This window comes from Lycium ferocissimum, chromosome 10 (genome assembly GCF_029784015.1).
Source record: "Lycium ferocissimum isolate CSIRO_LF1 chromosome 10, AGI_CSIRO_Lferr_CH_V1, whole genome shotgun sequence".
NCBI classification, from domain to species: domain Eukaryota; kingdom Viridiplantae; phylum Streptophyta; class Magnoliopsida; order Solanales; family Solanaceae; genus Lycium; species Lycium ferocissimum.
The window spans coordinates 66,267,072-66,293,419 of record NC_081351.1 but is presented as its reverse complement, the minus strand read 5'-3'; the positions used below and the strand labels follow the sequence as shown (position 1 = coordinate 66,293,419).

Sequence of the window (26,348 nt, the reverse complement as noted above, 5' to 3'; positions counted from 1 at the left end):
CCGGCTTGAGGAGGACTGCTGCATAGGCTATTATTGTCTTGTACATATTAGTGTCCCATATTGGACAAGTATGAAGTATTCATTGTAAAAAGGGCATATGAATAGATAGGTGTGTTAGACATTGAAGTCATGCATTCCCATAAACACTTCATCTTGTGTTTTATTTCTCACAAATTAAAATTTTTAGATTGTACCTAATTTGCATGGTATCAAATGAAAAGCTGTATTACGTAAATAAAAGTGTGCGTCTGTAATCACTTAACCATTTTCTTATAGTAATCAAATATATGTATTTCAACCTAAGTTAAAAAAGGCATAGGAAGTGTTGCTTCTCTTTGCATATGGTGGGACTAACTCATGAAGGAGGATTGCCCAATACAATAAAAAGAGACCATTATATGGGAGATCCCCCCCCCCCCCCCGACAATATACGTGGGCCAACATCAAGCAAACCATTTTCTTTGATGATTTGTTCCCCAAACGACACTTCGTAGTTCAACATGCATATTATGACTTACGGGGAGGTTGGCGGGTCCCGAAGCAACATGATGCATACCAGAGAAGAAAACAAAAAACTAGAGGTGTTGAGGAAAAAAATAAGAGTTGACCAAAGTCAACATCGGGGTAAATAGATTTGGAATCGAAGTTTCTATGATTAATTGGACAAGTGTGCGCACGGTGATTCGGACGCTTGAGTTGCATTCTAATACAATTGAAAGTTAAGAGTTGACCACGGTCAAATTGTTGACCTAACGATGAACACAGGTTTGTATGATGATTTTGTGCTTTTCTCCAAGTTTTGGTTAGATTCCGATATGGTTTTGACAATGAATGTCCGAGGCCCACATTAAGCAAAAAAATGGTTCGAACCATTAGATTCATATCGTGATTTAGGAATCGGAAACATAGCAACAAGAATCGTCGATTACGATGTTGTATGGAAATGATTGTTCCGGTTTCCGGTGCAAGATTTGTTCTTCGCGATCGCGAGATGGTATTGGTTATGAGTTTGATCATCTAAAAATACACTACTTTTCAAGATCCGACACGCATCCGTAGAGAGTGAGGACCGTCAACACAAGTTTTGTTCTTTGCGATCGCGGAAAGTGGAGACCGTGGGAGCTAGGGAGCTCGTGTTCTTCTTGATTTAATGTGGGGGTAAGAATCTAATCTCCACTTTGGTATTGCCCCATGATTCATTCAGTTATTTACGTTTTTATCCAAGAAATTGTTGGAGAAATTAGGGTTTTTGCTCTAGAGTTTAAGAGAATGCAAATTGATGATTTGAGACCCGACTTGTGGATGGAATTGGGTGAAATTTGAGATTTAAGACTTAGGTTATGGGTAATTCGATTTGGAAAGAAATTTTTGATTTTGACCTCGGGGATTTAGGTTGACTTTTTAGTCCGACTCTCTTGTATAGCAATATGGATATCATTGGAGTCGTTTAACCTTGTAGCGTACTATTTTGAATAGATTGGACTCGTTTGGTGATTTCGGCGATGGTAGCTTCGAAAGCACTTAAAATGATCGAGGTAAGTTAAGCTTTGACCTCAATCGGAGAATGTTTTTGTTAATTAAATGATGGATTCTTGGCGGATACCAGTGCCATGTTTTGGGTATTTATCGAATTACGTGATTGTTTGATAAAAAAAATTGTTGTGACTGAGTTGAAAGATGATTATCATGATTAATTGATTAAGTGTTCATACATCACTCCGGCTAATTTGTACTTGTGATAAATGAAAAGCTGTTGTAATGCATTTTCTTATAGTATATATGCCCCGTGTTTGCATATGGTATTCATGCTTTTATATGATCATACGTATCCATTTTCTTTGATGATTTGTTAGGTTATGGCCTGGCGGGACGATTTCTATGATTAATTTGTATTTCATGCTCTTATATGATATCTCATGCGTATAACACACTGATGATTCATATGGTTATGTCCGAGGAAAAATGGTTCCGAGTGGAGTGAAGTAAATCCGAGGGGAAATGGTTCCGGGTAAGTATTGGTTATGAGTTTGATAGTACGTTGAGACCATCAGTACGTGGAGACCGTCCGTGCTGAGATTGGGTATATAGACTTCGCGAGTCTCCCATGGATCATGGCTCCCTATTAAAGGAGCTTGTGTATACCGGTTGCATATGGTCATTGCATTTCATCTTTATCTGACTTTATTGATGTGGTTTTAACTTCTCTTTGGATTCTTGGGAAGAATCGGATTTATCTACTTTACTTGGTTAAATACGAGATGTTTATCTGATTTGTGAAGTTATTGCCCTCTTATTTGTTTATTATTTAAATATTGAGAATTATATCTATCTAAGCTAATGTTTTCAAGACCAAACATTGCCACTAACTCGTTGCGGACGGTCATGAGATTTGCTGAGTACACGTGTTTTCCGTACTCATACTACAGTTGCTACACTTTTATGTGCAGGTTTGTTCATGAGTACTAGCTGATTATGATGAGATGATTAGATTCTGCTATTTGGAATTTTCAGGGTGAGCTGCTAGCCGATCCACAGCAGCGGACTATGACTCTGTTTCTCTATTTAACTGTCTTTCTATTTTCTAGACAGTGAGGTGTCAAAACTCTTGTATTATACTTTCAGTTAGGTGTCCTTGACTCATATTACCGGGTCTTTGGGGTATTTTGATTGTATCTTCCGCACTTATGTAATTTCGAGACATCTTTTATAATTTATCACTAATTATGCTTACTTTATGCATGTTAATAATGTAAATGGATTAAAATAAGAAAATGGTTCGCCTGCCGGGTTGGGCATAGGTGCCATCACGGCTTAGGGATTTTTGGGTTGTGACAACTTGACACTAGTAACATTATAAAAAAATGAACCTTGGGCCTAACTCAACCCCAAGAGCTAGCTCATGAGAGGAGGACTGCCCAAGACCATACAAAGAGACCATCTCAACCCTAAGACACCAACGTGGGACTCAACAAAAATAAAATTAAAATGGAGTTCAAGGCAAGCAGAGAAAACCATATGCCGAGGGATAGACAAAATAAAGGGAAACTAAACATATGGAGTTTAACGAACCTGATAATATATATAGGTGGTATAAAATAGGATCAGAAGTGGCATTATAGCCCACATAGATATAGTGCTGATGACTCCAATGAGAACAAAAGTCGAGACCAGCTGCCAAACTTGGCTGAGACACGTATTACCAATATTTGCAACATTGCGATCAATATCACCAAGATCCTTTGCAAATCTGTTGATTACGCGTCCGGATGGATTAGTGTGGAAGAATACCATTGGTGCTCGAAGTATAGAATGCAGCATGGAATCATGAAGCCTTTTAGCTGCATTTAGGCTTGAGATAATCAACCAGAAGGAATTTGCCAGTGTTACAATTACCTGTAGAAAGTGAATCCAGAATGAGCCTCATTTAATTTATGTTCATGGACTTGAGAGCTACTACACTCCTCTGAATAAACATAATCAAATTTAGCAAATTTCTGTTATTTTCAGCTGTTGTCTTCTTTTTAACTGATACAGTTGAAATATATTATTGGGCTTCAAGCTTAAAGGAAATAAATTCTGCAGCAGGAAAGTTTCTCCTTTAGATAGGGCTAGGTCCCATCTTTAGATGTAAGGAAGATGGGGAAAATAAAAGTATATGTAGCACAGCAACTTGAATAATTAAGGATGATCACCACTGATTACAATCAATAAAGGTGGAAAAGTGCAATCAAACCTGACTGAACGACAAAATAGCATACACCAAAATATAGAATCCAGCTCCATTGCTGTTTGAGGAACTTGCTTTTGTCCAGACACTTAGCCAGGTGCTGCTCAGAACTCGAAGGATTTCAGTTAATGTGTAGCAGACAAGCAGTATCAGGACAACCCACAAGCCTCCCAAAGCATCTTTGTACCTGAAAAGGAAATTTGAAGAAAACTACATTTAAAACCATAAGTCAAGGGTTTCTATTAAACATAGTTAAATAAGAATCTTTTCTTGAGCCTATGATGATGAATGAAACGTTGAAGAGTTTCTCTGTAACTTTTATATCATCTAAACTGTAATGTAAACTTTCCAAGGGTGACATGGTGAAAGCTCCCTTAAATCCATTATAAACATAGTCATATTTGCCTAATGGTATTTGTTAGATATTTAGGTTAGATATTGGTTATTATTTGGAAAAAAATGAATGACGATATTTGAAGAAAAAGAAAAGGGACTTGAATAATTCTGTAAATCAGATTGTGCTTGATTCTATTTATCCATTAGCCAATGCTAATTAATTACCAGATTCTATAGAGAGGCTTTTTCTACTCCAAATCAGGAAACTGAATCTGCCAAATTTATTCCCTGATTTGGAGATGAGTTCTTCTACCAAATAAGGAAATCAAATCAATTTGAGTCATTCCTTGGCCAGATTAATTTCCTGATTTGAATGAGAGATTGGTCTCCACCAAGTAAGGAAATCAAATCAGCAAGTTAGACTTTTGTTTTATGTTTTCCAGCTAGATGTAGTGTTGTAACTAGTTCGTAGTAACAACTAACAAGACACATTACAGAGATTCTTCTTATTGTCTCTGTTTTTTGTAATGGTAGAGCAATCTTCGGACCCTAGCAGCCACATTTGATCATCAACAAGGGGGAAATGAGAGGCATACTTCTCCTCCTCCAGTATCACCTCTGGTAGAGAAGCCATTGTTCCAGGTAGCAACGGAGGAGCAGACAACAATCTTCTTCCCGTTATAGGTCATCATAAACTGAATGGACAACAACTACCTTCAATGGTCTCAATTGAAATGATGTTTATATGTGAGAAGGGAAAGGAAAAATTCATCATGAAAGCAACAGGTCATCCTCACAAAAATAACCCAAGGTTTAAAGTATGAAAATCCTTAAGCAATATGGTTGTGTCATGGTTGATTAATTTCATGACCAATAAACTGGATCGCAAGTTGAATTCTTTCACGGTGATTGATCTGGTATTGTCTCCACAAGCATCGTAAGTTAGTTCCTAGATTCTCCTTGTGACACTCTTCGGGATGATATGCTTTGGTATATAAAATTTACTCGAGGAAAAGAATTACTTTACGAGGACCAGGGACATGAGAAGATTTTAGGGTACACAAGAAAATCAGGCAAGATCCCCCCTGGCAAACGATCTACTTCTGAATATTGCATTCTGGTTGAAGGCAATTTAGTATCTTAAAAGAGTATAAATGTAATGGCTAAAGCTCAACTATCAAGATATTGTCCGCTTTAGCCCAACCTTTGGGGCCTCATGGTTTTGTCTAGTTGAATCATGAACTCAACGGCCCCGAACATTCCCCTCCCATTTAGCATCCGAACTGCTACGGTATTTTCTACTTTTGTCAACATTCATGCCTCGGTGGGTCTAACCAAGAAGACACCGCAACAAATATTGTTGAACATGCCTTTTATGAATCCTAACATTCTCCTCTTTTGATATGAGATTTTCCTAAGGAAAGCTTAGAAGAGCAACCCACGGACCACTGACCGTTGAACTCTAAAGTGGAGCGAAACTTACCTGAGGAAAATCTTACATTTGAATGGGAGGAGAATGATAGGGGCCATATAAGGTGGTCTAGCAATTCAATTGTCGAGACACTTTCTGAGTTAGAGACCATGAAGACAAAACCGTGAGGAGGCCACAAATGTTGGTTGAAGCAGACAATATTTTAATTGTTGAGCCTGGGTCAAGACTGAGTGATGTCAGAGCAAATACCTCCCCTAGTATGGTGGTGGGGAAAATTATCACCGAGGACACTAAGTCTTTAAGATGGGGTGAGTATAACAGCACACAAATTGCTAGCGGTTGAACTCGAAAGAGAGTTCCCTAGGAAGCTTACCTTAGACAAATACCACATCGGAATGGGAGAAGAAAGTTAGGGGCTATAAAAGGTGAGGTCAAAAAATCATTTGTCAGGATGCCTTTCGAGCTAACGAAAAAGGGGAGAATACTGTGAGGCCTTGAAGGTTGCGTTAGAGTGGACAATACCTTGACAGTTGGGCCTAGCCGTTACAGGTGGTATCAGAGCCGATAGATCCCCTAAGATGGTGGTGCGGTAAACCTCAACGATGACATTGAGTCCCTAAAGGGGGCAAAAACCACTAGAAATAAAATGCAATATTCTTTTCCTAGATGCTATAAGCAATTGCACCACTAGAAAAAAACATTTTCTCCCCACCAATGTCTAGATACCACGGAAGATTCGAGAGAACAACCTGGGAATGTGTGAGAAAAGTTTGTGACTAGAAATTTTCTATTGATGTGTAAATAAGTGTCGTAACTCGTGCTTGTTAAATTCTGCAAAATAAAATAGGATTCTAAACTTGCTGAATGACCAGTATTCTCATGTAGGAGTGGCTTGAAAATTGAAGGATAAATGTCTCGAAGCATATACTTTAACTTATTACCTCATCAAAACATTCCAGCTGACAATACCAGTTTCCCGCTCTTCCTGCCTGATAAGAACAGATTTACCAGCTCTCCTTTTGGTTACAGAGGTCACATCTTTTTGGAGCTCATGCCTTATGGTCGAAGACTGTGAACTCTCATCGTCAATGTTTGGGTCGTATTCAGTTTCAACACTATAGCTTTCCATTTTCCCAGCATTTTCCATTAGCTTCCGAAAAAGTATGCCGTTTTCCAAAAGCTCCTCAAACGTCCCATTCTCTATCACCATTCCTTCAGAGACCAAAATGATCCGATCCACATGAGGCAGAAACTGCAGCTGATTTGTCACAAGCACCCTAGTCTTTCCTTGCAATTGTTCCTTTATACAGTTCTTAAAAACCTGAAAAACCCCATTTACTGCAGGTTAAATCCAAATTGCATCTAGTGTATGCTTTCAAACTGCAAAGAGAAGGATGGAACAATTGCAATCAGTGAATTCCTTTAAGCAATCAATTACTACATATTAGTCCTGTACATATATACAAGAGGTTATTAAATTCGGAAAAATCCACAGGTGGTGGAAATGAGGATTGGATATTGACAGGAAGGTCTCTTGGGTAATGTTGTGCCATAAGTAGAGGGTGTAGTCTGGTGGGTAACAAAGAGGTACTAGCTAGTAGATAGAATAATGCAGTTATACCAGCACCGACGATGCAGGCGCATAATTGTACGTAGTAAGTAGCCTATCTTGGTAATGTCAATCACACTGTGCTAGGGCAGTGCTCCCCAGGTAACTTTAGCTATATCTGCAGTTCTTAGGATACAAGTGATAAACATCCTTCAGTTGCACGCCCTGTCTACGCAATTTATTTTCTTACCAATACCTTTACAAAGTGTGTGATGTTCAGTCACGACTAACAACCCAAACTTTTTATGAATTTTACAAACTCAGATGGTTAAGTACTTCGTCATCATTTCCACCCAGTTTCTAATTTTCCTCTTTCGCTTCCATTTGCTCATCCTATATCCGTTGATCAAATATTGACTAAATAAGTTCTTAGTAAGTAAATAAAACCCAGAGAGTGGCCTGGTTAATATGCTCAAATGAGAAGAAAATCATTCAGTGAATAGAAGGATGATGATAATAACTATATATGGAAACCACATTTTGGGATTCATACAAGATAATTACCTGCTGGCTCACATGTGCATCAAGTGCACTTAAGGGATCATCAAAAATATAGACATCAGAATTTTTGTAGACAGCCCTAGCCATTGACACTCTTTGCTTTTGTCCTCCGCTAATATTCACGCCTCTTTCACCAATTTCTGTAAGGTCTCGACCCTGAATGTTTTAGATATGTGAACATGTCATTTTCATGTTTACTAGTAAATAGAGAATTCAACACACAAATATTGATTCATATACTTCCAGACATGCTGAGCTCCACATATTTTTGCACAGTCAAAGAAGATCGGTCAATGTACTTAACTGGAAGTAACTCAAGATCATGCTCCAATGCAGTGACATCTATTGCCTTCCAATATCTTGTTGGTTCAAAGTTGGAACCAAATAATATATTTTCACGTACCTGAAAATCAGTAAGTTAAAGGTAATTGCATTGTTTAATATAAATACACAAACAATTTAACCACATTTTACAAATATCCACAAATATTATACAGACTGCCCGAAATAGCATGTTCATGTAAACAGAATTATGTTACAGGCATAACAAGCAATTTGGATAAATTGAAGCTCACAGTGGCATTGAAGATCCAAGAAACTTGAGGAACATATGCAATAGTTCCTCTGATAGAGACACTTGTATTGCCTAAGGGAGGAAGCTCCCCAAGAATTGCTGAAATCAGAGATGTCTTTCCTTCTCCAGTCCCACCCACAATTGCAACTAGCTCACCAACTGGTATATCCAGATTAATATTTGACAAAGTGGGATGCTCAGGCTGTAAATATAGGAAGGTTAAAATGTATAAAATTGAAAAAGAAATAAGAAAACTCCAACTTCATGACAGTTATCAAGGAAAATGAGAATGTGAGTGTGAAACAATAATTTGAGGAACTCAGATCGAAGTTCTCTCATGAAGTAATGATCAGTGTTGTCAAAGGCGCGCTTAAAGCTCGCTTAAGCCTGAAGCGAGGCTCAAAACATGTTAAGCGCTTCGCCTCGCTTTATGTGCGCTTTAGTGTTATCATCAAGGCTCTAAGATATACTTTTCCTTGCAAATGAGCCTCTCTTGAAGATGTGACACTAGATAATTGATATTTCACTTTATCGTAATGTTTTTACAATTTCTTTGTCCATATATTTGTTATTCATGCTTATTATTATTAGTCATGGACTAAACATATATATATATATATATATATATATATATATATATATATATATATATATATATACTTTTGCACCATTGCGCCTTTTTTCATTAAAGCCCACACTTTATTTGCGCTTTGCACTTAAAGCCCTAGCTGACCTTAGAGCTTTTTTGCACCTTTCGCTTTTGATAACTGAAGATTTTTAGCAAGAAGAAAGGGCTTCTTGTATTTCTGAATGAATATACAATCCATAAGAATGGGTACTTATACATGAGTTCTAAGATTAAATAAGGAAAGACAATATTACACAATCAATTCCTAATCGTTTACATCAATACAATATATTCCTAAAATTAAGCTATCAATCTTAATCATCAATATCAAATCAACAACTCAATCTTAATCATTAATACCAAATCAACACCCCTCAAGTTGGTGCAAAGATGTCGCACATGCCCAACTTGCAAACCAGTGTATGAAAATTCCGTTTGTTGAGGCCTTTAGTAAACACATCAGCTAGTTGTTTTTCTGATGACACGTGGAATAAACTCAAGACACCACCCGTGACTTTTTCTTTGATGAAGTGTCGATCAATTTCAACGTGCTTTGTTCGGTCATCGGGATCGGATTTCGAGCTATCGATTGCGTCTTGTTGTCACAATACAAGGAAAGTTTCCTTTTTTCGATCAATCTCAATTCTTCTAGCAACTTTTGTAACCACAAAAGTTCGCAAACACGGGCCATAGCTCTATATTCGCCTCCGCACTTGATCTAGCAACTACACTTTGCTTCTTGCTTCTCCAAGTGACCAAGTTTCCTCTACGAGTGTACAAGAACCGGATGTGTACCTTCCGTCATCTAAAGATCCAGCCCAATCTGCATCGGTAAAGGCTTCTATTTGGAGGTGACCATGTCTGGAGTAAAGTAGACCTTTTCCTGGAGCAGACTTCAGATACCGCAAAATGTGAAAGACAGCTTGTATATAAGGATGCATAAACTGACTTACTAAGCTGACTGAATAGGCTATGTCTGGTCTAGTGTGAGAGAGATAAATGAGTCTTCCAACCAGCCTCTGATATCTCTCTTTATCAACTGACTTTCCAACTCCGCTTTGTAGTTTGTGATTGCTTTCAATGGGTGATTCGCTGGTTTGCAACCCGTCATACCTCGTTTCTTTCAAGAGATCCGAATATACTTTCTTTGAGAAATAAAGATTCCTTTTTTTGATCTAGCAACTTCAATTCCCAAATAATACCGTAATTTTCCTAGATCCTTGATCTCAAATTCCTGTGCCAACAACTTCTTCAATCGGTCATCTCCTCTTTGTCATCTCCTGTCATTACTATGTCATCCTATGAGAAGAGTGAGTTTACCCTTTAAATGTCTTATAAAGAGGGTGTGATCCGCATTGCTTTGTTGGTAACCAAAGGAGATCATTGCTTTATAGAATCTGTCAAACCAAGCTCTAGGAGATTGCTTCAATCCGTACAAGGCTTTCTTCAGTCTGCATACCTTTCCTTGACTTTGTTCAGTACCAAAACCATGAGGAATCTCCATGTACACCTCTTCTTCTAAGTCTCCATGAAGAAATGCATTCTTCACATCAAACTGTTGCAAGTCCCAGTCAAGATTAGCTGCACAAGATAGAAGAATTCTAATAGTATTCATTTTTGCAACGGGAGCAAATGTCTCTTGATAATCCACTCCATAAGTCTGAGTGAATCCTTTAGCCGCCAATCTTGCTTTCAACCTTTCAATAGAACCATCAGCTTTATGTTTTACAGTGAAGACCCATTTACAACCAACCAACTTCTTGTCGGTGGTGATGCGACAAGTCCCCAAGTCTCATTCTTTGATAAGGCCTTCATTTCTTCCATCATAGCTTGCTTCCACTTAGAATACGCAAAAGCTTCCCTCCAATTCGGGGAATAGACACGAGAAGAAATAGACAAGGCAAAGGCTCTATGGGAGGGCGATAAAGAATTATAGGAAACAAAGTTAGATAAAGGGTGTTTAGTGCAAGATCGACTCCTTTCCGTGAGCAATAGGCAAATCTAATTCATTAGGAAGTATAGATAACTCACCGGAAGAAGAAGGTTCGGCTTCGGCGAGGTTGCGTGATGATGGCTTAACTTCTCGCTCTATTTCTCCTTGAGTAAGTTATCAAATCGGTCTATCCAAACGCCAGCCGATCTCCCCCGAATTCTTTCTCCAATTTCACTTTCTCTTATGGCGTAGTTTCAATAGTCTCCCCACGAATTCTTTCTCCAATTTCACTTTCCCTTCGTGGCGTAGTTTCAACAATAGAACTAGGAAAAACCATCTCTTCTTCCTTATAATTCTCCCCCGAAGAGGTGATGGTGTAATGCTGAAATAGGGCTCGATTCCGAAAGATAACATCCATATGCGACAAAGAATCTCCTAGAAGGAGGGTGATAACATTTGTACCCTTTCCGTGTTGGAGAATACCCAACAAAGACACGTTTAAGAGCTCTAGGTTCAAGTTTCCCAGAGTTCCTAGCGTGAACAAAGCAAACACACCCAAATATCTTTGGAGGAACAGTATAGTCATTTTTACCCTTTAAAGCTTCTAAAGGACTCCGGAAATTAAGAGTTTTAAGTGGCATTCTATTGATGAGGTAGGCAGCTACTAGAATGGCATCCCCCAATAAGGCTTCGGCGATTCATGGTAAACAAAAAGGGATCTTGCTACTTCTAACAAATGCCTATTTTTTCTTTCAAAGAACCCCATTTTGTGCACTAGTATAAGGATAACTAGTTTGATGGATTATCCCAAAAGACTCCAAGTAAGCTCCAAAAGTTTTATCCATGTATTCGTGCCATTGTCGGTTCGAAATATCTTTATCTTAGCCTCAAACCGAGTACAAATCATCTTATGAAATGACTTAAAACAGAGAAAACTTCACTTTTGGCTTTTAACAGATATACCCATGTCATTCTAGTGCAACAATCGATAAAAGTAACAAACCATCGACTACCAGACAAAGAAAGTGTTTGAGTAGGACCCCAGACATCAAAATGAATAGTCGAAAAGGGGATTGTGCTTTTATTGTCACTCAGAGGATAAGAGTTTTTAGTGTGCTTGGCATATTCACATGCATCACAAGACAAAACTTCAAACTCAGTTCTAGAAAATAAACCAGGGTATAACTTTTTTAAAGCAAAAAAAGATAGGTGTCCTAACCGTTTATGCCACTGTATTATTTCTCGGTTGACATCCTTATTTCCTACAAAAAAGGCGACCGAGTCTCGAGTTCCATCGATCAAATATAAGCCATCATGCAATCTACCACGCCAATCTTCTTCCCCGTGTGAAGGTCTTCAAATACACAATAATCGGGAAAGAATGCGGCACTACGGTTTAGTTCTTTGGTGATAGCGCTAACGGATAATAGGTTAATAGAAAAATCAGGCATATGAAGAATGGATGATAAGGTAATATCACGAGTACAAAAGATTGAACCTGTTCCAGAGACGGGGGTTAGGGAGCCATTGGCTATTCTGACATAATCCCCTTTGGGACTAGGAGAGTAATTTTGAAGGCCTTTAGAAGAGCCTGTCATGTGTCTATTCGCACCAGAATCAATAATCCAACAATTAAGCTGAGCATTAAAAGCAATACCTAACTGCACATAATTCGGGCTAGCAACACTAGAAGAGTCAAGTTTGTTCAGAAGACGGCGAAGATCTTGAACTTCATCTTGAGACAAAGTCTCTCCAGAAGTAGCGTCACCCATATTATCTGGATGGGAAGGGTTAGAATAGGCCTACGACCCGAGAAGCGGAAAAAAAATTCCGAAAAAAATCGCCAAAAAGTTATCGCCACGCCGGAATCCTAATTCCGGTGATCGGAAAATCAAAGGCGATAGGGATAGGCTCAGAATGTTCCAGCGACCCCAACAGAGAAAAATAATCCAGAAACGAACTGAACGGGAGGAGTTTTTTGTGCGGACAGCCACAAAGAGAGAGAAAAACTCGACCTCTTTGATAAAACACGGAACCCTAGTGCTGCGAGGGAGAAAACTCACCTCAAAAAGGCAGCAATGGCTCTGATACCATGAAGATTTTTAGCAAGAAGAAAGGGCTTCTTGTATTTCTGAATGAATATACAATCCATAAGAATGGGTACTTATACATGAGTTCTAAGACTAAATAAGTAAAGACAATATTACACAACCAATTCCTAATCATTTACATCAATACAATATATTCCTAAAATTAAGCTATCAATCTTAATCATCAATATCAAATCAACATCTCAATCTTAATCATTAATACCAAATCAACAATAACACTGGTAATGATTTTCAAGTTTTAACAAGGAAATAATATTTAATATATTGTGATATATCAGCATCTAAATCCAGCCTGATTATAGTTCTCTCTTTAAGTCACAAGAGAGCACAGATTACTTCAATCTTTCCTAGTTTACGGCTATATTTGATGGTATCACATAACTTCTTATCGCGTTGATGCCCTACACAATTGGCTCGAACAAAGATTTGCTTGATGCAGAAGGAAAGCGCGAGAGACAACATGTGAAAGAAAACTCCAGATATCAATAGCTGAATTCTAAATTTGTTCACTTTACCCATATAAGTATACAGGTAATTATATATATCATCTATTTGTCAAACAGCTTTAGAGCTATGCCTAATAAGATTTGGTAACTTTCCAAATTTACAGCTAACAATCAGCACGAAATTTTAATTTTATCCACTGAAGGTTAGCTGGAAATAACTAGGAAAATCATGCAAAGAAGTGATTACGATCTTGGATAACAGGAAAAGCAGAGAACATTGTGGATGATCTCGAATTGTGTAGGGACCATTGACTCGCTCCAAGTCCAAGAACGCTCAAGGAATTCACGCTAAGAAGTTGCATGATCTTCAAGAATTGACTAGAAGCTGTTTGGAGAACCATTTTAATGTTTCATGCAAAGGATACCACATTTGGAGGCTTGAAGATTGCTGGGAAGAACTGACCGAGTAAAGATCGCAAGGAAGGTGCTATGCAATTGCGCCAACCACCGCACAATTGCGCTAGGAGCCAAAATTTAAAACAGTAGGCCGCCAGGAGCCATTATCCAAAACAGAAGGGTCAGCGCAATTATGCCAACCAGCACACAATTGCTCCATTCTCTGCAACAGACTTTTAAAAGAGGACTTAAAATAAGACCCTAGGCTTGTTTTTCATAGTTTTAGCATATTGAGAGACTAGAAAACTCCTTTGAGAGAAAACTGGACCTTTTGGTTCGAGGTCGACTCACGATTGCCTGTTTCAAGAATGGGATCTTTTAAGGTAATTTTCTTCTTTATTCTTTTTTATCTTGGGTTTTGCTTTGTCATTCTTTGGAGGTGATCGATGTGATATATCAAGTGTTGCTTGAGACATTCATCTGGGGTTCTAAGTTTCTTCTTTGTTTGAGTATTCAAATATCGTCGATAATTTTATCGAATTATATCTTTAATTTGCTTCAATTATTATTATTTTATATTTCGTTGATTTGTGTATCTCGGATCTTATTAGTTAGTATCAACGCGAAGGCTTGGGCATTGTTTTGACAATTCCATGTTCCAAGTTCTTGAAATCAAGATCCGACAGTAGTTAAGAAAAAGGAAAAGAACTGTTGTTCTTGTGTTGTTGTCTCGACTAAACCCTAGTCGAGTTGCTTATAAAAGAAATCTTGTTCTTGTTTTCCACTAAACCCTCATAGAGTTGCTTATAAAAAAATAAAATAAAAAAGATTCAAGAGATTTCTGAAGTGCTAGTTGATTGTTGGGGAAAGATTATTATTGGGTAGAAAAATCAATGGGACTCTTGTTAAGTGATCTAGTGCTAGTTTGCATTAAACCGTGCTTAATACTTGAGACCTAATTTTTTTTTCGTACCAATTCATTTGTGATTTTATCTTTGCTTTTCGTAGAAGTTCCTTGACTCTAGTGCTTAGCTTTTAAATTTCGTTCTTGGTTACACAAACTCCACTTTTAAAACTTACTTTCATAAATTCATTCTTGGATAGGTGATTTGTGAGTCGGGTTCAAATCTTGAGGCTTCCAAGAGAGTGACGAAGAGAGTATACATGAGTGAAAAATAAGAAATTCTTAATTGTGAGAGAATGTCTGCCACTGAGGATAGTTCAACTGGCGTAAGGCGCCTGTTCAGGCCGAAGGAACTAATGATATTGCAAGCTATGATGCAACAAATGCAGCAGCTGTATTTAGTCTTTACAGGTACAAAACTTGTAGAGAGCTATCAGGTTGTACCAGCACCACCAGTAGTAAAACAAATTCCATCTCAAGATGTAAGGAGGGATTCATTGCCATTGAGAGTACCTCCACAAGAGGACCCATTTGAAAAAATTGAAGATGATCCGATGACTATGTTGATTATGGTCGACAAGGTTTATGGGGAAGTAGGAGAGGAGCTAGGCATGGCAGAGGATTTGGGATGCGCAATGGAATCAACACAACAGAGATGATGAAGTTGATAGAAATTTAAGTAGTATCAAGATGAAGATTCTTTCTTTTGAGAGAACAAATGACCCAGAAACATATTTTGAGTAGGAAACAAAAGTGCAAATAATATACAAAGTTCAAAACTACTCTGAGGAGAAGTAATTTATTTCGGATTTTGAACCAGGAGTTCAGGTTTGACCTTTTTCAGTTGACTTTTTAGTCCGGTTCTTTTATTGCAATATGGGTATTGTTGGACTCCTTTAACCCTGTAAAATACACTTTTGAATAGATTGAAAGCATTTGGAGGCCTTGAGAAAAGAAAATGCCATTTGTGGTGTTTGAAAGGCTTCAGGTTGAGGTAAATTAAGACTTTGACTTCGAGGAATTTTTCTGAAATAAATAAATTGAAATTGGAATGTACTTTACATATGGGGTTAACGTATAGGCAAGCTGACGAGCGCTTATGCAGGTACTGGGTGCCATGTCTAGGTATTTAGCTGCTATGCTTATTTCTTCCGCGTTACTTGATTGTTAAATAATTAGCTGAGCATACTTTATTGATTAAGGAAATATATTTAGCATTAATTCACATGCTAGGACTCCATTTTGGATATTTCGTGTACCTTATGTTACATGGGTTACATAGATTCATTTCATCCACCATCTAGATGTCATATGATTGCATACGTGATTCATGTTTATTTCATGATATATTTACTGGATATTCGGAGATGGATGGATTTGGTCAAGGCATAATGGGATCTTGTTCCGTGCTGATCGATATGATTATGGCCCGATGGGATCTTGTTCCAGGCGAATTGATATGATTATGGCCCGATGGGATCTTGTTCCGGGCAGATTGATATGATTATGGCCCGATGGGATCTTGTTCCGGGCAGATTGATATGATTATGGCATGATGAGATTTTGTTCCGCGCAAGGTATGGACAATGCGGCTGTCCCCATGGGTCACTGACCGAGCCACCGCCAGCCTGATCAGTGTGTGCGTGGAGTTTTGGGAGCACTGACTTGAGACAGGAATTTTGGAGAGTCAGCATCATGTGCATTGCATCACTGACTCATAGCACTTGCATATCATTATATATATATATTTTTTGGTTGCATTCAGTTACATGCAAAGGTATTTGACTTAATTAGATAGTATGCATTCCTTTACATGCCCTATCTGAGCATATTTGATATGTTGTATCTGTGTGTAACTACTATGTTGTTCTATTGTATTTACCTAATGCGATTATTTCTTTATCCGTTGAGATTATATGAACTATACAGAACTAAGAGAGTATCTTTTTAAGGACACCCCTCGCCACTACCTTGTTGGAGTTGGTTAATGATACTTGCTGAGTACGCGTTGATTTCGTGGGAGATCACAGAGTTGAGCTTCCATCTAGTTCTTGGTAGTCTAGCGTCATTTATTTTGTTGTTTTCCAAACAAATGTTGTACCTTCATACTCAAAGTTGTATATTCCATTCTTAGTAGCTCATGACTTGTGAGACCTCAGTACTTGGGGGTAGTATAGTATAGTATTGCGTTGAATTTACTTGGAAATTCTTTATTTATGTTATTCCGCTGTTGTTTATTATCGCTATAATGTCTTGATATCGTGGTCACTTGTAGTTTGGTTCGCCTACCGGGTAGGGTTAGGTGCCATCACAGCTTAGTGGGATTTTGGGTCATGACAAAATTGTTCCACTAATTGGGTTTTTACGCATTTGCTATACTAGAGAGATTCCATGCAGCATCAAGATAATTTAATGATTTATAAGGGTTTTACAGTAACCATTGACAAGCATAAAATAGAAATACATTTCAATGAAAGCAATAGAGATGCATGCAACTAGCAAATAGTTTCAAGGTCCTGTGCATTTACACAATATTCTAGATCCACATGGTCTTGAGCTACAGGAAATACTTTGGTTAGGAAAAATCAAATGATGATAAAGCTTCTTAGAACTATTGCAACCCCCGGTATTTCATGAGTAGGTATAGTGCAGCAGTACAGATAGATACAGAAGAGGCAGACCTTAGAATCCCATGAAAAGAACCCGTCCCTGATTGAAATGGTAGGAAGCCCAGGTTCAAGTGGTGGATTAGGTAAGAGGACTTTCTCTTCAGCTAAGAACAACTCCTCCATTCGTTGCAACGATACATTTGAATTTACAACCTATATGTAAAACAGACGATATCAAGTGTGTGATAAAATAAGTGACACAAGAGGTATATTGATTACTCGGTGACTTGATTAATACAAGACTCACCTATTTGTAAGTATCGACCACGATAGACGTATGGTAGTTCTAGGCCCCGCACCGATTCATTCAATTGTTTTATGAAAAGAAAGGGAGGACTTGGCTCTCAAGAGTCTATTAGTAGGATACTTGAAGAAATTGTCCTTAACCCATAACTGGTCGGCCATATTAACATATGATCATTATCAGTTTTTATTGAAACCTTTCAAGATGGAGTGTTCACCGCGACAGGAAAACTATTCTTAAAGAACGTCTAGAGAATGCTTGAATGGGGGAAGGGATGTACAGAGTGGTGGAGGAATTAAATGAAACAAGACAAGACACTATAAAGCACGTAATTTTCTAATAAAACTCAAAAATGCAACTTTAAAATGTATTTGTTCTTCAAAAGTCAGCAACTTAAAGCGTCAATTTACCCACAACCTTTAGACATGTATGATGCAATCAAGAGTTTCTGATCCAAGCTAGATTGACTAAATTAATGTATTTGAAAAGAATCATATTAGCGTAAATTGTATAATGGATGAGCCATCCAGCTTCAAGGATGCAAGCCTTAACAAGGAATGCAATAGGTGAGAAACAATGCTTCGTGAGACTGGAAAATGTGTTTATTAAACTACAATCTTGTCTTCCACGTCTACAAAAGTACATAGCAAGTCGGTCAACAAACAGTTGCACACATTCTTCAAGAACTTTCTCCTCGTTTGTTTATATGACATTGATATCAAAGAAATAGTTTTAGATGATTTACGAGTTCATGGAGAATGCTGAGCTACTGACGCCCATATACCTATGTGGTGTATTTTTCAATAAAGAGAAGTATTGTTCTTCAAAACACGGTGGTTAAATAGCTGTAGAGTGTAGACAAACCACAGAGGGAATAACTTGAACTGATGTTTAGAGGGATTCACGGGAGAGATGGGAGAATATACTGCATCTGGAATTAAGCAGACAAATGAAGAATACTATATTAAGAGAAAGAACTCCACGCAGCTATGTTATAAGAAAGTAGAATATAGTAAGCTGAGAAAAAGAACCTGAGTTATAATGTTTGGAAGCATGTTCAAAGGGAACCTCAGAATTGCAAAGAGGGAAAGTGATGTAAAAGCTCTGGCAGCTGTCAAATTTCCACCAAGCAAAGTGAAAGTTCCAAATGAAATCACTGTCACGAAAACTGGGATGCTGTTCAGCATGAAATTGTTGAACTGTTGATAGAGAGGGAAAAAAGGAAAGAAACAATGAGCAAAAGAATGATCTGCATCTTAAGCAAAATATGTGAAGTCATTTGAGTCAAGGTCCCGTATCAGGTCATGTAAAAAACATGTCAAACCTAATTCCATCACAAAGAGATAACCCGGGTTCATTGTTCCTCTACCACGTCCTAAATTTTCACATTGCTAATCCACTAGTTGATTCCAGTTGTTTGATTTGTGCTGATTCTGTTGCTTGTTGATAGCTTCAGAAGTGTATCTAATTAAACTGACCCAGACAGGAAACTCTATGTAAAAATCTTCAAAGCTAGAGTTCTCTTGAAGCTAGATCAGGCTTTCTGAAAAACCTTGGCAATTACTGGATCATATTGTTTCAATGAAAACATGCGGCATGTAAGGAACCAAATACTGAGGTGTCACTGTAAAACAAAAGAGCTTTGTTGACATTAATTTAGTGTTATTCTATGCACAAGCAGGTTATAGCATACCGCCGCCAATAGCTGTGCTTTCCTGAACCAAGAAAGTTCATCATTCCTCATTTGTTGGATTTTAGATTGGAAGCTCTTCTCCCATGCATAACATCTATATCGATCAGCACAAAATCAAGCCCACTCTCAAATTATCTGGAAAAAAAAGAAGGTATAGAGAAGGAAAAAAGAGAGAGCAGAAAGAACCATACTTCACTACATCCATTGCAGCAAGTATTTCATTAGTTAGACCAACCCTTTTGTCAGTGTGTTGCAATCCTTCTTTGGATAGTTTTCGCATATAGCCAACAATAATTGTCTGCGCCAAAAGGATAAACACATATGTTTTAGAGACCAGTTGAAAAAGGAAAAGTGGATAATGTTATAATGGTTGACAACAGTTTAAAATGACTAAGATTGAGTTAAAAAATAAAGCTTCCAATCTATAGTTTATTAGTGCAATGTGGACTTCTTTTATGAAGTGATCAAATTTATTGATTGAAGAGCAAAATTCCTCCATAAAATGTAAAAAGAAAGTATAGTATCTCATGCAAAAAACTCGATTCTCAATGAAAAACAACCTATGATTTATACTTATAGGTGTTCCAAAAATGTAACTAAAAAAGAAAAGTTATAGTTGCCAGCCTCTTCTACTTTCTCAAAGATAGCATGTCTTAGCACAACCAAGTATTACCCTGTCAACCTTGAACATATGCCGCATCGTAAACCATAGTCGATGTATCACTGGCTGATGAGTAACATCTGATGAACATATTTTCTGGACACCTTCACATGAAACACCAACTAATGTGGATTTTCTTTCTTTATTCTAGTCGTATACAAGTTGGCAAGCCATTGGTGACTATGTTTGTAATTTGGCACCTTCTCTATCAAAAAAGAATAGATGCCCTACAGCACAATAAGCACAGAAATTAAGAGAATTGTCCATTTAATGACATCACTTTGATGGATCTCCAACAAGATTACAAAAATATGATGCATTCAGCAGATATTGGGTTTGAGAGATGAAGCTGTCCTCTTCTACTTTTCTTTTATCTTATCAGTGGAACTTTCTTATAGCAAGATCTTTCGTCAAAATTTTCCAATGTGCAAACAAAAGAAAACTTCTGTTTCCAATATTAAAATGACGCAATAAGTGTAATGGCAAGAGTGTAACAGGAAAATTGTTTTAATAAGCACTCCACAGCAAAAAGCCATTTTAAGTATAGATTAGATGATGAAGCCACTAGTTGCCAGTAATAATTCAGACTTGGAGGAAGAATTCATTTACCTGCATTGGGATCATCAATACTAGCATAAGATCACCAAGAAGTGAAGCCAGACCTAGTTGTTGGTAAAGTAGAACCATGGCAATGACAATACGAAATGGAGCTGACCATAAAACATGAAGCTGTTGACATACTTGCTGAACCAATTAAGAATCATATTAGCCATTATCAACACAAAGTGATTAACCTCTATGAAAAATCTACTGTTTTTGCTCGTCATCTATAATGCATGTAAAATAAGTAGTCACTAGTCATCCTATGTTTTCTAAGATCATACACACTAGATACCCAAAAGCTACAAGTGATATTGCTGATAAATCATTTGAAGAATGCTTGTATTCAAAAGTTACAAATCTACTTCTAATATACTGCATCTAAGACCCTTGGGTTGCATTAATTTCTAGTAAACAATTTAGAGGCATCTGTTTCATATTGTAGTCCATCATACCGGATGTTAAATAAAGCCGATATATCATTTTAATATATTATTCATATGGAAGATATAATAGCATAGATCACTGTAAGAGTAAGTTAAACATTGAAGATGTGTGAGCATCTGATCATTGACTGGTCACTGAGATTAAGGGACACCTTTGACTTGCATGTTCATATTGAAATAACTGTTTAAGTGTATACGTGATAGAAAAAAATGTAAATCATTTATAATATTGAATTGCTAAATGAATTTCATTTCTTGAAACTTGTGAAGTTGTAGAGAATGCTTGTACTTTAGAAGTGTTGGATATTTGTGATTTTCGCAAGTAGAAAGCATAAAATAACATGGGATATAGACAGTACTTATCTATAGATTCTTATCCAAGACTTGTATCATTTGATAATGCCATGTGAATCGCTAGAAGCGTGTGAAGTGTATGACTAACCCAATAACGGAAGTTTCATAAGGAGACTGGAGCAGGCTACCCAGTAGACAAAAGATCTTTCTAATTCGGAACTCTTATATGTCCAGGGTTCAATAGTGAAATAATTTCAGAGGTTCTCTCCGACTCAATTGCAACATAGAACATTTAGTCGAATATGTAATTCTGAACTTATCTCTGTTGTCAATCATGCTTTTCACCGCTAGTAGATGATCTCACACTTTACTAGTAAACTGAACCCTTCTTTCATGCTTTGCCTAAATGTTTTCTATTGTTAGAATAGGAATAGGAATAGGAATAGGATTTGTATAAAGTATCCTACATGGAAAAGGATTAGGATGTAGTGTCTATAAATAGGGCTCAATGTAATAATGTAGATACACAATTCAATAATAATATTTTCTCCCGTATTTTCTCACATGGTATCAGAGCCATAATAGAATATTATCACCGGAACAATTTTTTCGATGTGAACAGTACGCGTGAACAGTGTTTCCGGCAGTCAGCACTATTTTTCCGGCGATACAGCACTGTTTTCCAATCTGTTTCTCTTCTGTTGAAGTCGCCCAGGTCTTCCGAGCACTTTATATCAGTTTGCAGAAGATTCCGATCGTCGGAATTAGGGTTCCGGCAACTGTTGCACTGTTTCCGATAGATCTGCATTTTTCCGGCCACTTTTTTTGGCAATTTTTTTTCCCAGCCTGGTGTGTCAGCAATTCCGCACCTACCCCAGCAGTTATTTCTGACTTCCGATCACTTTTAGTTTTCCGGCGAAATTTTCAGGCGGCTGATTTCTGGCAGCTTCTGGATCTCTGTTTTCTTAGCACCATAAGCTAAGTTTTGTCCCTGTTTTGTGTGTCTTTCTTTAAGTTTTGAGCCATGTCTCTCGGATATGATATTTTTAGCTCCAAAAACACGGGAATCGGAACTTCAAGCCCTATGATTACTTCTGAACCATTAATGGGAAGTTCAAACTATTTAGCTTGGGCTTCCTCGGTTGAGTTGTGGTGCAAGGGTCAAGGTGTTCAAGATCACTTAACGCAAAAGGCTATTGTGGTTGACGAAAAGGAAAAGGCTAGTGAGACAGATGGAAAGGCCAAAGCACAGTGGGAGAAGGTTGACACTCAATTATGTAGCCTTCTGTGGCGATCTATTGATCCCAAGTTCATGCCCTTGTTCCGTTGCTTCCAAATATGTTATTCAGTTTGGGAAAAGGCTCGCGCTTTATACACTAATGACATATCTTGATTTTATGATGTGATATCTCGGATGACCAACTTAAAGAAACAGGAATCAGATATGTCTACTTACTTGGGACAGGTACAGGCAGTCATGGAGGAATTTGAGCAGTTGATGCCAGTCACTACGAACGTTGAAAAACAACAGGAGCAAAGACAGATGTTGTTTCTAGTCCTTAAACTTACTGGACTTCCTACTGACCTTGATTCGGTGTGTGATCAGATTTTGGCTAGTCCTACGGTTCCTACAATTGATGAACCATTTTCTCTTTTGCTTCATCTTGCTGCGCCTCCTAATCACACAGTGGTTTCATCACCAACCGTTGACTCCTCTATTCTCGCATCTCAAACCATAAAGAATCGAACATCTCAGTCTATGGATAATCGACGAGGAGGAGGTCGCTTTGGAAAATCTCGAACTAAGTGTAGTTATTGTCATAAGTTTGGACACACTCGCGACGTATGTCGTGCTCTACATGGTCCACTACCCAATCCGGTAACAAATCACTTTTGTCAAATATTATTTATTCACAGTCTCTTCCTCCGGTTACTTTAGCCAATGGGATCCAAACAAAACCAAAAGGGGTTGGACAAGCTAATCCCCTATCTTCTGTCACTCTAAACTCTGTTCTTTATGTCCCTGGTTGTCCTTTTTAATCTTGCATTTGTCAGTCGTTTGACACGTGCCCTAAATTGTGCCATTATTTTTTTATGATTCTTTTGTTATGCAGAGCCGCAGTACGGGACAGGTGATTGGTGCAGGATATGAATCACAAGGCCTCTAATATCTAACACTTACCGCTCCTAATTCCTCCACAGCATGCTCCATTACAGATCCTCCAGACTTGATCCATAAATGATTGGGACATCCGAGTCTTTTCAAGCTACAAAAGATGGTGCCTAGTTTGTCTAGTCTGTCCAAATTAGATTGTGAGTCGTGTCAACTTTGGAAACACAATCGCACTACCTTTCCACGTAGTGCTGCGAGTCATGCAGAGTCTATTGTTTCAATAGTTCATTCTGATATTTAGGCTAGTCTATTTTTTCAATAGTTCATTCTGATATTTGGGCTCCTAGTAGAGTCCGTTCACCTTTAGGATTTCGTTATTTTGTTTGTTTCATTGACGATTTTCCAAATGTACTTGGCTATTCTTAAAGAAAGATCGTTCTGAGTTATTCTCTATATTCAAGAATTTTAGTCTTTGAAATACAAAATTAATTTGGTGTTTCTATTCGTACTTTTCGTAGTGATAATGCCTTAGAATATAAATCCTTCCCGGTTTAGCGAGTTTATGACTACAAGGAATTATTCATCAAACATCTTGTCCCTACACCCCTCGACGAGAATGGGGTAGCGAAAAGGAAAAAGACATCTCGTTGAGATTTGCTCGCACTCTTCTCATTGAATCCCATTGCGTTTTTGAGGCGATGCAATCCTCAAGTCTTGCCATTTAATTAATCGAATGCCCTCATCTTCTATTCGAATCGATTCCATATTCCATAGTATATCCTCGCCTCATCTCTATACTCTCTTCCTTCTGTGTTTTTGGTAGCACTTTGTTTTGTGCATAACCTAGCTCGGGGACAGATAAATTAGCCGCTGCTTTCTTAAATGTGTCTTTCTTGGTTATTCTCGGGTTCAAAAGGGTATCGTTGCTTCTCACCGATCTTCGTCCACATCTTATGTCCGCCGATGTCATATTTTTTTGAGTCTCAACCTTACTTTAGGTCTCCTTCGATCATCCCGATATCTCTAAGGTCTTACCTATACCTCGAGTTTTACTACACCGATCTTTAAGGAATCTACAGCTATTATCTACATCTCCAAATCCACGGTGCCACCACTTCGACTTATCATCGTCGACCGCGTCCGACATCAGACCCAATATCAGGTCCCGATGATTCATGTCATTCGTCGGATCCTGCACCTACTGCGGACTTGTCTCCTCCTGATCAGCCGATTGCACTTTGGAAAGGTAAACGGTCCACTCGTAATACTAACCCACATTATACCCTTTTAAGTTGTCATTGTCTATTATCATCCCATTATGCCTTTGTATCATCATTGTCCTCTATCCCATTCCTAAGTCTACAAGTGATGCTGTCCCATTCCTAAGTCTACAAATGATGCCCTTTCTCATCCCGGATGGCGACAGGCTATGATTGCCGAGATGTCTGCTTTACACACGAGTGGTACTTGAAAGCTTGTTCCTCTTCCTTCAGGTAAACCTACTATTGGTTGCCGTTGCGTTTATGCAGTCAAAGTTGGTCCGGACGGCCAAGTTGATCAGCTTAAGGCTCACCTTGTTGCAAAGTGATATACACAGATATTTGGGCTTAATTACAGTGATACTTTCTCCCCCGTGGCTAAAATAGCATTTGTCCGTCTTTTTCTATCCATGGCTGTTGTCCGCCATTGGCCTCTTTATCAGTTGGACATTGAGAATGCTTTTCTCCCTGGTGATCTTAAGGAGAAAGTTTATATGGAGCAACCACTTGGTTTTGTTGCTCAGGGGGAGCCTAATATGGTGTGTCGATTGCATCGGTCACTTTATGTCCGAAACAGATCTCCTCGAATTGGTTTGGTAAATTGATTCGATAATTCGGGAGTTTGGCATGACTCATGATGAAGTAGATCATTCTTTGTTTTATCGATATTACGTCCGCATTTGAGTATTTATTTGGTGGTTTATGTTGACGATATCGTTATAGCCGGCAATGATAAAAGATGGTATCACTAATTTAAAGAAACATCTCTTTCATCATTTCCGGACTAAAGATCTTGGCGGTACTAAAGTATTTTTCTAGGTATTGAGGTTGCCCAATCCACGTCAGTATTGTTATTTCGCAACGCAAGTATGCCTTAGACATTCTTCGAGAGACAGGAATGATGGGATGTGAACTCGTTCGACACTCACAGATCCGAATGCTAAACTCGTCGCATTGGGAGCCACTCGGATGATCCTGGAAGATATAGGCGGCTAGTTGGTAAGTTGAATTATCTCACGGTGACTAGACGGCATTTTGTTTCCTGTGTGAGTGTTGTAAGTCAATTTATGGATTCTCCCTGTGATAGTCATTGGGATGCAGTTGTCCGCATTCTGCGATATATTAAGTCAGCTCCAGGTAAAGGACTGCTTTTCGAAGATCGAGGCCATGAGCAGATCGTTGGATATACAGATGCACGTTCTACATCCGGATATTGTGTGTTAATAGGAGGTAATTTGGTGTCCTGGAACAGTAAGAAACAGAGTGTCGTTGCTCGATCTAGTGCTGAATCAGAATATCGAGCAATGGTTGTAGCAACTTGTGAGCTAGTTTGGATTAAGCAGTTGCTCAGAGAACTAAAATTTGGAGAAATCAGTCATATGGAACTTGTGTGTGATAACAAAGCAGCCCTTCATATCGCATCAAATCCGGTATTTCATGAGAGGACTAAGCACATTGAGATTGACTGTCACTTTGTCAGGGAAAAGATACTCTCCGGAGATATTGTTACTAAATTTGTGAAGTCGAGTGATCAGCTTGCGGATATTTTCACCAAGTCACTCAGTCTTCCTCGTATTAGATACATCTGTAACAAGCTCGGTACATATGACTTCTATGGACCAGCTTGAGGGGGAGTGGTAGAATAGGAATAGTAATAGGATTTGTATATTGCATCCCACATGGAAAAGGATTAGGATGTAGTGTCTATAACTAGGGCTCAATGTAGTAATGTAGATACACAATTCAATAATAATATTTTCTCTCATATTTTC

The 26,348-nt window shown here is 38.2% G+C and overlaps 1 protein-coding gene across 12 annotated transcripts in view; it reads right to left on the bottom strand.

The window, feature by feature from the left end:
- LOC132034505 (ABC transporter C family member 12-like) overlaps window positions 1-26,348 on the bottom strand; it is a 49,790-nt gene that overhangs the window by 5,912 nt on the left and 17,530 nt on the right. For 11 of the 12 annotated variants that reach the window (XR_009409128.1, XR_009409129.1, XM_059424900.1 and 8 more), the window contains 11 exons: window positions 20,474-20,608; window positions 19,395-19,501; window positions 19,204-19,297; window positions 18,542-18,709; window positions 17,279-17,419; window positions 8,181-8,381; window positions 7,910-8,008; window positions 7,609-7,761; window positions 6,437-6,816; window positions 3,734-3,914; window positions 3,070-3,393 (listed from right to left, as the gene is read on the bottom strand). Coding sequence is in view for 10 of the 12 variants with exons in the window: in XM_059424900.1 (XP_059280883.1) it covers window positions 3,070-3,393; window positions 3,734-3,914; window positions 6,437-6,816; window positions 7,609-7,761; window positions 7,910-8,008; window positions 8,181-8,381; window positions 17,279-17,419; window positions 18,542-18,709; window positions 19,204-19,297; window positions 19,395-19,501; window positions 20,474-20,608 (1,983 nt within the window). In the remaining 2 variants the exon portion in view is untranslated. The remainder of the gene's footprint in view (window positions 1-3,069; window positions 3,394-3,733; window positions 3,915-6,436; window positions 6,817-7,608; window positions 7,762-7,909; window positions 8,009-8,180; window positions 8,382-17,278; window positions 17,420-18,541; window positions 18,710-19,203; window positions 19,298-19,394; window positions 19,502-20,473; window positions 20,609-26,348) is intronic. The other variant, XM_059424902.1, reaches the window with a different exon arrangement.